Source organism: Panthera pardus, unplaced genomic scaffold (genome assembly GCF_024362965.1).
Source record: "Panthera pardus isolate Hobbes unplaced genomic scaffold, ASM2436296v1 HiC_scaffold_25, whole genome shotgun sequence".
Taxonomy (NCBI): domain Eukaryota; kingdom Metazoa; phylum Chordata; class Mammalia; order Carnivora; family Felidae; genus Panthera; species Panthera pardus.
Genome location: NW_026526821.1, coordinates 22,733,311 through 22,746,118, shown reverse-complemented (window position 1 = coordinate 22,746,118; position 12,808 = coordinate 22,733,311). Strand labels below are relative to the sequence as shown.

At 40.6% G+C, this 12,808-nt stretch overlaps 1 protein-coding gene across 5 annotated transcripts in view; it reads right to left on the bottom strand.

Moving 5' to 3' along the window:
- Window positions 1-12,808, bottom strand: part of NDRG3 (NDRG family member 3) — a 67,794-nt gene that overhangs the window by 1,766 nt on the left and 53,220 nt on the right. For 3 of the 5 annotated variants that reach the window (XM_019458570.2, XM_019458572.2, XM_019458574.2), the window contains 7 exons: window positions 10,379-10,482; window positions 9,128-9,193; window positions 8,954-9,005; window positions 5,021-5,068; window positions 2,345-2,380; window positions 2,205-2,256; window positions 956-994 (listed from right to left, as the gene is read on the bottom strand). In XM_019458570.2, the coding sequence (XP_019314115.1) occupies window positions 956-994; window positions 2,205-2,256; window positions 2,345-2,380; window positions 5,021-5,068; window positions 8,954-9,005; window positions 9,128-9,193; window positions 10,379-10,482 (397 nt within the window). The remainder of the gene's footprint in view (window positions 1-955; window positions 995-2,204; window positions 2,257-2,344; window positions 2,381-5,020; window positions 5,069-8,953; window positions 9,006-9,127; window positions 9,194-10,378; window positions 10,483-12,808) is intronic. The other 2 variants (XM_019458573.2, XM_053890275.1) reach the window with 1 other exon arrangement.

Genomic DNA, 12,808 nt, shown 5'->3' with positions numbered 1-12,808 from the left:
CTTAGGTGAGTGGCTATATGCAAGGTTCATTTAATCCTCTGGATCTGATTGGAATCTCAGCTAACTCTAGTCTATAGGAGAATGAGGGGAAACCTAAGTCCAGAGTACAGCCTCTTAGCTATGCCCACGCCATTCACACAGTGATTAGGAAGGAGGCTTTGGGAACCCAGATGGGTAACCAAAACCTGCAGTGCATGCAAGACTAAACCAAAAGAAAGATGAACCACACAAGTATGAAGGTGTTTCACAAACACAGTGCAAGCCCGATACAACAAGACTACCATCCGTGTCCACAGGCTATCCTTGCTACCTGGGGAGGAGACATCCAGGAAGGTGTGGGTGTAGGGGAGGACAGGTGGGCTGGCGCTGACCTCTATGCAGACAGCAAGGTACACGCTGCCTGCAAGGGAAGGACTCTAGGAGTGGGTGTTTCACTCAGACTACTGTTCTACGACTGCTTTGACCCTATGGTCCCTCCAGCTTGGCCAGGACACGGCCTTACCTGGCATAACTTCCCTGCCTATCTTCCTGAGGCACTGGCTACTCCCTTAGCTGTCATTTCAATGCTGGGGTCAAAAGATGCCATCACCTGCCAAGTTTTCCACGCATAGGCTCTGATATTCCTATTTAGAATCAAGGCTACCCTTCAATTCCTGTGTCTGGGGTTCATGCAAGGATCAGTAGGTGGTGGTGGAAGAGGGGCCCTGCCTATAAAGTTTTGGGTACTGCTGTGACCCTGGATCTGGATGATAAGAGAAAGCTTGGCTATTACAACCCGCTCCTTTCTTCCTGGGGAACCAGGGCTGGACCTGCAGGCTAACCCTCTTAGGGAACAACGAGCCACGTTCTATCGGGCTCTCACTGCACAGGAAAACCGCGGACATGCTGCAGGCAGCCATACAGCCAGGAGAGCATGGCTGGGAGGCAGGGGCGGGGCCAGCACAGAGGAAGGTACCTGACTCGGTGCTCAGGTGACTGAGCTGCACATACGGGACTGGAAGCAGGATGGACACAGGAAAAGGCAGGTTAGTGATCCAAGAGTGCCAAGTGGCAACCTCGGCTGCCTAGTAAACACTGACAGAATACTTTAAGGGACAAAGTTTTATTTTAAGCTCCCAGAGAAGAGGTGAGGCTGATTGATATTTTATTACCATCTAGGATGCTTCTCTCAACTAGCCAAGGGCAACTGTTTTCCCCATACACTGCCAACAGCCATCTGTTTCGGATCAGAAATGGGCTGGAAGATCAGCTGTTTCCTAGGAAAGGGATGAAAACCGGGTAGGGAAGGGACTACTCCTCCCAGTGAGCCAGAGAGATGTGGGTGTGGGCTCGGTTGGTAGTGGCTCACAGACGGGGATGACACAGCCACTCTAGACGAGACATACACAGTCTGCCTGCCAGGCACAGGGCTGTACCCAGGGGTCAGCTGCTGCCCAGGCAGCGGTCCAATGGCCATTTACCACACTTATACCAAAGACAGGAAAAAAAATCACCCTACTGGGTAAAGAGCTCTGTACCTGGGTTGAAGAGAGTTTTTTCTTCTTAAAAATTCCAAGAAAGGAGCAAGTGTGAATAGTCTGTGACAAATGAGAAAGCTGAGGGGTCTCACAATACAAGAGACCAGGACAGTGGCACACAATATGGACACATCCTTGGACTCACTCTAAACTACTCTGCAAGTTCATTTCCTATTGTGGGGCGGATGTAACTGAGGAGATTACTCTTTTCTTCTGAAGTCTCCATTGTGTTTTTCTAGGCCAGGCATCATTACCAGCTGAGTTCAAATGCAAATTTCAGATTCACAAGTTTAGGAAAGCCTAAGTCTCAGTGGTTGAAAAGATGGACTCTGGAGTCAGACTGCTAGGGTCTGAATCATAGTTCTGCAGGTGAACTGTTATCCTAGGAAATGTGTTTATTAGTCTCTTTAAGCCTCAGTTTCTTCTTCTATAAAATGGGACTAATAACAGAACTTACCTCTTAAGGTTATAAACACAGAACGCCTGGCACAAGGCAAGTGTTTAGTAAGTGTTAGCTCACCTTATATATATACATACAGAAGAATATTCCATCAATATTTTGTTTTTTACTTGACTTTAGGCTGGCTACCACAGAGGTTATGCCTTGAGAATTGTGGGCTCCCCAGATGTCAAAATGACCCCATTATCATTAAATTTTTGCTAGAAAGAAAGTTTTGTACTACTCACTGTAGCCCATTCCCTGCAAAAAGTACTTGAAGGCCTCGGTGAGCTTTCCAGGCTAGGGGAACAAATAAGAAGGTATTAATCTTTGCACAGGCAGAGAAGTAGAATCAAATGAGTGCTTTGTAAAAAAACAATCTCCTTACCTGAACTACTTGGGGTAGCCCACCACAGTCTGCCATCTAAAAGAGGAGAAAAATGTAAGTACTTAAACTTAGAGGATGTGCTGAGAATCCATGAGTCTTTTCAAATAGGACAGGATTAACTTAATGTTTAACTAAATTGTATGTTTCCTCAATGCACTCTTATACAAAGACATATCCTAACAATAACCTTGGATATAAATCTGAAAAGATTATTTACTTATTAATTAGTAAGATGTACAGCCTGATTTTCAGGCCCAGGGTGAGAATTTTCCATTAAGGGTGACAGTGAAGTTATCACTACTTCACTGGTTTTGCCACTACCTTGAAGAATGCTACTTTCAGAGTCCTCAAACAGTGTGACCCTAACTTCTCAGAGTACCATGCTTTGTAAGTTCCCTTTCATCCTAATATCTTCATTCTTCAACTAAGTGGATTTCTCCAATCAGATGGTGATGTTGAATTTGGCCAACTCACTTTCCTCTCAAAGCTGGATTTGGTGAGGCTCTCACTTTGTAAATATTTATAGCTGGTTATTCTCACGTGTGCAAGGATTTCTAGAGCAGAGTTTTGTTAGCAAGCATTGGAATTACCTGGAAGACTCGTTAAAACTCAGATTCTTGGGTTTCTGCCCTAGAGATTCTGACTTAATAGGTCTGGGGTGGGGCTCAAGAACCTGCATTTCCAGTAAGCTCCCAGGTGAAGCAGATTCTGCCAATCTGCAGAAAACATGCCTTGTTTCTAAGGCATGACAGCCAACCACGGGCCTACCCTCTTCCTTCCAGCTGTTATGCATTCTGTACTCAGTATCCTGTACAGGCTGACTGGAACTTTTCAAGAAAAAGATATAAACCATCGTTTCTATTCACTAGCATGAAAACGTTGAGTTGGGGGACTGTTATTTAGCAGACGGGAATGCTGCAGAAGGCACAGGAATTTGAGGTTAACAAGAGGCAGTGCCCTAAAATTCTAATAATGATATTAGGAACAAACATTTACCCTGATTTAAGTATAAAACACACCTAACTGGCACATGCTATATTTTCATGAAGTTTAAGAGTCAAAACCTGACATAAAACAGTTAACACACGTAGAGAGAAAATATTAAAAGCAACTATTTCCAAGCTTGATGCCTATTAAATAGTTGGAGTGGTGGGCATTTTTGCCCAGAAATAACCACATCCATGGATACTACGGAGTTCAGTTTTATGCTTTCAGAATACTGATTCAAACCTGCAGGAAAAACTATTTGAAACCATATGCTTTAAAAAACAAAACAAATAAAAAGACTTCCTATTTTGAACCAGTTCATCAACCACTTGGACCTCAGAACATTCTGCATTCTGTTGCCTCAGAGCATTAACCCCATGTTCTATTTCCAGGAACTATGGCCTACTTCTGGTGAAAGGACTTCCCTTTCAAGCCACTTCAAAGAGAAAGGGAAGAAATCAGAGGTCTTTCAGGCTGAAAAAGTAGCAGTAAGCAACATATGATCAGCACTTCAATACAGTAATCCATATTCAAATCAGTGTGTCAGGCTGAACATTTTACTACAGGCTGTAGAAAAAGCGAGGTTGACACTCTTGCCTGGGGTACAATGAATAGGGGAAGAAACTTGATACTGATTTCAGAAATTTAATATAAGAGCTGTTCTCTATCTGCTCTAAGAGAAAGAAAATGCACCCACCCCCTTCATTAGAACATTATTGGAAGCTTCCTTACCAATACAATAGGACTTAGCATGTAAATAATTCCCTCCATCTTAACTCTCACAACATTAAATAATGCTTATGAAGTTTTTAATGACATGGGAAAATGCTCATATCAAAAGTTGAGGAAAACAGACCCAGGGCTGTAAATATTCGATGACCTTAATGATGTAAAAAGTGTATAGGGGGGCGCCTGGGTGGCGCAGTCGGTTAAGCGTCCAACTTCAGCCAGGTCACGATCTCGCGGTCCGTGAGTTCAAGCCCCGCGTCAGGCTCTGGGCTGATGGCTCGGAGCCTGGAGCTTGTTTCCGATTCTGTGTCTCCCTCTCTCTCTCTGCCCCTCCCCCGTTCATGCTCTGTCTCTCTCTGTCCCAAAAATCAATAAAAAACGTTGAAAAAAAAAATTAAAAAAAAAAAAAGTGTATAGGAATGGGGCATCTGGGTAGTTCAGTTGGCTAAGCATCTGACTCTTGGTTTCGGCTCAGGTCATGATCTCATGGTTTGTGAGTTCGAAGCCCAGTGTCGGGATCCACACTGACAGCACGGAGCTTGCTTAGGATTCATCTCTCCCTGCTCTCTGCCCCTCCTTTGCTCGCTTTCTCTCGCTTTCTCTCGCTTTCTCTCTCTCTCTCTCTCTCTCTCTCTCTCTCAAAATAAATAAATAAATTTAAAAAATAAATCCACTGAAAGTGTATAGGAAAAAGACACCAATATTTTTACCAGAGGAGAACTTTGGGTGGTAGGATTATGGGTAATTTTTATTTATTTTGTTCTTTACTTTTCTCTTTTTTCCAATTTTCTACAAGGAGAATATACTCAGGAAAAAGAAATTAAAAAAAAAAAAGAATCAGACAATCAGAGAGAGAGAAATTTTCTTTCTTTCTGGGCAACTATTCCAGAAATACAGTAATTTGAACCTTGTATAATTAACTTACAAATTGGCTGGCAATGAGAAAAGAAAACACCTTACCTTTAGCAAAGTTGTATTTATAGGATTCAGGCGAGAATTGCATTCAACCTTAAAAAAAAAGAGAGAGAGAACAATTTTATGAACCATTAGAAAAATAAGAAATAGCTTGGCACAAGAATGATCTTCCAAGATCAAAAGCTCAGTTTGGAGATGGCTCAATCAGCCAAAGAAATGTCCAAAATACAAAGTAAGAGACATGTGATGCATTTTACATCTGATTATTTCTGAGTAAATCTAAAAAGTCTGGCTAATTTCATTTTCTGAATCTGTTGCGAGTATGTAAAGAACTAAATGTTCAATCTAATTTCTCCTACTGGCTACATAACTTGGGGGTTAGTTACCTATTTTAAAATGTGAATTGGACCGTGGCCCTCACCAGCTGGGGTCCTGATGGCTTCCCAGCACAAATGGCCCTGACTAAGCCCTTTGCACCCCCGCTCAACCCCACCCCACAGCTTACCCCTTTCCTGTGTCCTGGGTTTGCCATTCCTCACACCCTCTTTCCTGAGTCACAAGGTCTTTCACTGCCCCACCTAAATACTGACCACTCTATGTTCTCTTCTCTCACAGCAGTCATCATAATAAAGAATTACAACCTATGTATTTACATGTTTGGTATCTTATACTCTTAGATCCATGGAAGCAGGGACCTCAAAGAAAATGTTTTAGGGACATAATCTGCAGGTTCAGCAATGTTTTACGGATAATCTGATCAACTAAATCTCTCCTTTTTTCTTACACATGCTTGCCAAGCACACACATAAAAACACTGCTAAGAGCCTGGAATCTAGTGGGGGTGAAAATACATAATACGAGGCTGAAGGACATCACTTCAAAATTTCACAACTGAGCTGAGCGAGTAGAGAAGGATAAGTAGGATTTCAAGAGATAGAGTGAGGAGGGGTAGGTGTCTGAAGGCTTCCAGAGTCAAGGGAAAAGCATAAGCAAAGGACCAGGTGATGTGAAGTGGATGTGCAGAGCACGTGTGGGTTGCAGAGTAAGTGTGGTGTGAAGACGCACTGCGAAGCGAAGCAAGTCTGGGAGGCAGACTGGAGCTGACCATAGAAGGCAAGAGGCCACAGAAGGTTTCTGAGGTAAAAGGATTTGAGTTGTTTTAGGAAAGTAGCCAGCAGTGGCCTGTATGACAGACTACAGAGGCAGCAAGCCAGTTAGGGAGTTATTCAAATTACCTAGGCAAGAATCAGTAATCCGGCTGAACTCTGGGGATTGCTGATGGGCAGGTATACAAAACTCTTCTACAATCAGGGGATGATTTAAAAGCCAGGATCACCAAACCAAAGTTTTGCTCTATACAAATGACAATGCAGGCAGTAATAAGCAAATGTACCAGTTTAGTACAGAATTACGCATTAACTCTGAAGGGGAGAATTTAAAAACTGGATCCCTAACTGCCAAGTATAGGTGAGAACATAGTAGATATGCAATAAATATTTTCTGGAAGAATGAGCTCCCACATCTGGATTTAATATAATAAATATGCTTTCCTTGGTTCACCACTTTGTAATTTCTACCAACTCTATAAGAATTCTCCGTATCTGGTGAGCCGAGCCAAGCACCATGGTTGGTTTTTTGACATGTCTACACTCTCTCCAGCTCCCCAAATGCAAAGACTCCATCTTACTCATTTTTGTATTCTCCACTGTATCGAGCAAATAGGGAGGAAGCTCAAAAAATGAGGCTGAATGAGTGAGCAAGAACAGTTAGCAAAAGGTACCAAAACCTGAGGAGTTCCTTCCTGCTCTTCCATGCATGGATAGCCTTCTAACCCCTACCAATCTATCGGATAAAATGCTAGCTCTTGCAAGGGAGCTATGTTTGAATCTGTCTAGAAGAAAGACTAAATCTGTCTAGAAGAGCATCTACTTTGTGGTACACACAGGCTCCTGAAATTCTTATCTATAAACACTGAAGGTGTGGAAATCAGAAAACAAGACCTTAGCTGTACTGGCCAATCTATATAGTCATGTAAAATAACTGGAAATGTTGCTTTAAGTCCATGCAAGTTAAAAAAAATAATTCAGTATTAGAAAATTCTGATAAGGGTATCTTCTAAAACAACACTCTTTTCTTGTTTTAGGTTATATGTTTATGAAGAAAAAAATTTTTTTAAAGTAATCTCTACACCCAGCGTGGGGCTCGAACTCACAACCCCAAGATCAAGAGTAGCAGGCTCCACCAACTGAGCCAGCCAGGCCCCCTGAATAGATGTTTTTGATAGGTATTTTTGTAGCTTGTATCTCCACCTTTTAGTTAGAAAACAATGACCTTTATCAAACTGCTTCATGAAAACCTGGGATCATCACTATAACTTTATAACACTGGGGGAATTATTTATTTATTTATTTATTTATTTATTTATTTATTTATTTATTTGGACATGAGCACATTTACTTCTGTGCTCAAGCCGTGCCATGTATTTTATACCAGACACAGAATGTTTTACAGGATAATTCAGGGAGGTATGAATATATCATATCTACTTCACCCCAGCCCCATAAACCTTGTCTATGTCTACACCTCTGATTAGTTACTAGACTCCCTTTCCAAAAAGCCTTACTCCCTAATGTTTTTCTCTAAACAGGGCAGAAGTGAAGACTGTCAAAGAATACCCGGTAATCTCACACAGATACCTAAGTTACGTACACTGTAGGAAAAACAAGCGCAGACATAAAAAACGTCAACTTCATTTGTAATAAAAAAAAAAATACATATTAAAACAGTGGGACACCATTTTTAACCTATCAAATTATTAATAAAATTTAAAAATCTAATGCTGGACAGGATGCTGTGAAACAAGCACTCTCATACATTGCTGATACCAACACACTGCTATCTATATCCCTTCTGAAAGGAATTTGGCAAATGTTATAAAAATTTTTGCAAAGGTTTATGATTTTTGACATATTAATTCCACTTCTAGAAATCTATCTCAGGTAAATGATCAAAAATTCATTATAGATGTTCAACAGCAACATTATTAATGGTGCAAAATCTGATATAATCAACTGGAGAATGAGGTTAAGTAAACAAAGGTACATTTACAAGACTAAATCTTATACAGATGTATGTACTGACTTTATAATATGGAAAAAGGCTACTAAAAATACTGTCAGAAATCAGGTCCCAAACCTTATATGTTTAGTATCACCCAGTGTATGTTAGAGGAAAAGATAATAGTTTACCTTTGGGTAACGGGATTGTGATTTTTCCTCCTGTCCTTCTACTTTTTAATTTTTTCATTTTGTCTACAATGAGCATATATTATTTTTACCAATGTGTTATGTACTTGAGGAGGAGGCAGAGGAAAGCATAAAGTCTCTCAGCAGCCTTCCAGCCTGCTGATACAGTTCCAGGTGTATGGTGGCTGCAGAAGGCCGAGGCTGTCAGAAATCTGACAATAAGCAAATGGTGTTTAGTTATACTACTTGCCACGAAGTGAATGGCAGCACATAAAGCAATCAAAGGTAATAATGATCCCGTCTGATGAAATCTAGTGATTGATGAGGAATTCATTTTCCAAACTGGATAACAACGAGCAAACCCTGACACATGTAACCAGAAATGAAAGAAAAAACAAACAAACAAACAAAAAAACACTAGTATTTACCAACGGTTTCTAGTGTGCCAACAGTGTGCTGTATATACATTTTACTGCATTTTTTGGAAAACATTTATTTGAGAGAGAATGGGCACGTGTGAGCATGGGAGGGGCAGAGAGAGGGATAAAGAGAACCCCAAGCAGGCTCTGCACTGTTAGCACAGAGTCCAACACAGGGCTTGATCCCATGAACTGTGAGTTCATGACCTGAGCCGAAATCAAGAGCTGGACGCTTAACCAACTGAGCCACCCAGGTGTCCCCATTTCATTGCGTTTTAATTTCACTTGTCTTCACAACATCAGGACATACTTACCACAGCCTCGACTGCAGGTGAACTGTCCCCTACCACCAATAGAGTAGAACACCTGAGGAAAGGCAAAATAAGTGGTGACATTCTGCAAACAGCACTTATATTCTACTGAATACTAAATTAGTCTATGAAAGGCAAAAATATTTAGCAACTCACTAGGGAAACTGAGGTACTTACTTTAATGTCTTCGATTTATTATCATTTTGGCCCAGCAAAGGTCTTTCAATCTCCAGGTCTCTGCGTCTAGAAAAAAAGAAGGAAGCAATACACTTTTCAGGTAAAATCATGGCAATTCAGATTATTTCCCGGTTGTGAAAACCAAAATGTTTCGGAAGGAATATGAAACTCTCTTTCCTTCACGCCTGATGAGGGAAAGGGCCCTGTGCACTTTGTTCACAAGCAGCCCTCTCAGTAGCATCGTGAGTGGTACAGAGCAGGAACAAGGTTCCTGGCTCAACCCTGATGGACACAGTGGGATGCTAAAAGTTTAGAGGCAACTTCAAAACTCAATGACAATGCTACTGAAATCCTCAAGTTCTAGTATTTAATTTTCCAACTGGTTTATAGGAATAAATTCCTTAAGAAAAGGGGAACTTTTGAGGGAAAACCTGTAACTAACATAGTTTTACATGGTACTTAATAAACCTTTCTAATTTCAACTAAAAATAAGGAGGCTCTGTTATACAGAGGAAGGAGCTAGAGAGACCAAGTTCAAAATCTCTGGGTGAGTTTGGGTAAGTTACAGCTGACCCATTTTCTCAATCTTCTCCCATGTACCCAGAAAGCTAGCAGGAGCTAATATTTTTACCCTGGAAAAGCTGGTCCCAAGATAAGAATCAGGCTCTCTCAATGACTGGGGGAGACACGAAAGTAGGTTTTGGAAGACCAAACAAAAGAGAATTTACTAGTGTCCATGCGCTACTTCTGCCTGATGACAAGATGTCAGCAAAGAGAAACGGAATCAAGGCCCAAGACTTCTATTCTTTTCTTCTTCTATATGTGTTTTTCTGTCTCGCCTCACACTACCTGTATGTTTTTGTGTGTATGTAACTTAGGTACTTTTTTGTCTTAAAACATCCTAAAACTACAACTGGTACTTGAATTTGCCCAAAACAGCCTTCAGTTCATGCATTCTTTTCCCCCCTCCCCCCAAGTAATCTCTACGTCCAACACGGGGCTCAAAGTTACAACCCCAAAATCAAGAGTCGCACATTCTACAAACTGAGCCAGCCCCCATTCATTCTCCTTGAAAGCTGTTTTCCTGTCTGTCTGAAAGCCCCTCTTTTTCTGTGGTACAACATCATGAAAGCAATCTCATTACACAACACTGGAAAAAGTAGTTTATTTCCCCTTCTACTGTCCTTCAAATGTCCATTATCTTTTTAGAACTAGTTTATACTTAAGTGGAGGAATAGGAAACAACTGTACCCATTATAAGAACCCAGGAAGAGCTGTAGGTTTTCTTGGTTGATATCTTGGGCAATATGCAGTCGGTAAGTTTGAATCAGGTCCAGGTTGGCCTGCAACTCTTCCTAGAACAAGTGAAAAGAGACACAGGTAAACTTCTGAGCTACAGCACAAGTGTATATTGTTTGGTTTGCATTCTCAATGCCCAAAGCCAAATCTCTCTGCTCATGATGGCAAGTGGGGCACAGGGTATGACTCTTAATCTTGGGGTTGTGAGTTCAAGCCCCATGTTGGGTGTAGAGATTACTTTAAAAAAATAAATAAATAAATAGAACGTAAGACTTCTCTTAATAGACATAAATCTTTATAATTAACTTATCTGTACTGATATAATACAAATATAATCACTGTTACACACAAATATATATATATACATATATATATGTATATATACACTATCACTTAGTAATATCTATAGATTACATTCCATTTGTATTTTTCAAGTTAATTTATCATTTATTTAATCTTATTACCAATACTATTAATGGTATAAAATACAAGAGAAACAAATAGTTCATGCAGTGTAGTGAGTCTCCCTCCCAACCAACCATTGTCCAACCGTCTCTCTCTTGCTGGCCTTCTAGAGGTCATTAGAACAGCTGCCAGGTTCTTGTGTACACAAGCATATATGTACATATGTGTACACTTATACACAAGCACACACACATCCAGTAATCGGTTTTAAGCAGAAGAGAAAATGTTTGCTTTGGAGGGAAGAAATGTATCAGGGATAGTGAGGAAGCCAGTTAATCCAGGGCAGTGTGTGTAAAGGTCACCATGAAATCTTGTAGAGAAATATAGATAAGGAAAATATTTGTTTGAATTCTTACTACTGTATGCATGAAGTGAGCCAAGAATACAATTGGAAACTGACCAAATGGATCAGAGTCCACCTGAAACTGAAGGGCACTAGAATCACTCTGAGAAAAGTGGTAAACGCTAAAGAAATTATAATAAAAGTAAATAACGAATGAAGCACATAGTAGAATAGCAAAATTTGAGATAAAAGAGGGAAGAAGTGATAATGGTATAAAAGGGGTAAAACTGGCTTAAGTGCTAATGGACTTCTTAGGTAAAGCTGTTATATAAAAATTGCCCCCCGCCTTTTTTTATAAAAAACACAAATTGTGGTCTGCTAGACATACCTTGCTTCTCCCCTTAAAGGATGGTAGAGATCGCTCCTTACCATATGTATGTATCATATATGTAGCTGCCTCGTTTATTTATACTACCTGTTTCTCTACAACCTTAATACAAATGGCCACTCTTGCCCGTGACTCTGGGGATCATGACCTGAGCCAAAATCAAGAGTTGGATGCTCAACCAACTGAACCACCCAGGCACCCCACAAATGACCACTCTTTTTAATTTTTTCAAATTTGATAGATAAAAAGAAGATATTGCTGTGGTTTTTTCTCATTGGTGAAGGTAAGATTATTCATGTTTCTAAACCTTATTTGTTCCTATTTCAAAACAATAGAAGCAACATAAGCATTTGCTTGCTTAAATTTTATTTAAAATTTTTTTTAAAGTTTATTTATTTTAGCAATATCTATGTCCAGTGTGGAGCTCAGACCCACAACCCCAAGATCAAGAGTCGCACGCTCAGCTGACTGAGCCAGGTGCCCCAAGACTTTATCGTTTAAAAGCATTTTTAGGTTCACAGCAAAATTCAAAGGAAGGCTTCTTTGTTTTGAGCAAACTACTCCTCATTCCTGGAATGATCTTCTCCCCCAGCCCAAATCTAAAATGTTGGATTTTATTTGTCCTTCAAGGCCCAGCTGGGATACCTCTGCTACCTTGAAGCCTTCCCTGATCTTCAAATCAGAAGTAAATCTTTCCTGCCTTTGAATTTCTCTAGGCCCCTCACAGTACCTCTCCTAGGGCACTCTGGCAGAGTAGAAAGAGGAAAGCTTCAGAGTTAGCACAAATCTGGCTTCAAATCTCCTCCCTCGATATGCTATTAGCTGGAAACCAATTCATACTTCATCTGTAAAGTGGGAATAATACAATTCCCATTATGAGATCATTAGATTGAATTAATATACATAGAACATCTGTAGATATTCAATGAAAGGTGGTTCTTACTACTTATCCCTTTTTACCTATGCTACAATAGCATTTCTGTATATCCTATCTCCCTACAGAGTGAACTAGAGAACAAGGGCCATATCTTACATACTTTTGTCTCTTCCGCACACTTAGCATGGAATTCTGTAAACTTTGTGAACTCTTTTTTAAGGTATACAGTCAAAACCAAGCATGCTATGGGGGAGCTGAGTGACAGTTGGTTAAGGGTCCGACTTCGGCTCAGGTCATGATCTTGTGGTTCTGAGTTGGAGCCCCGTGTCGGACTCTGTGCTGACAGCCCAGAGCCTGGAACCTGTGTCG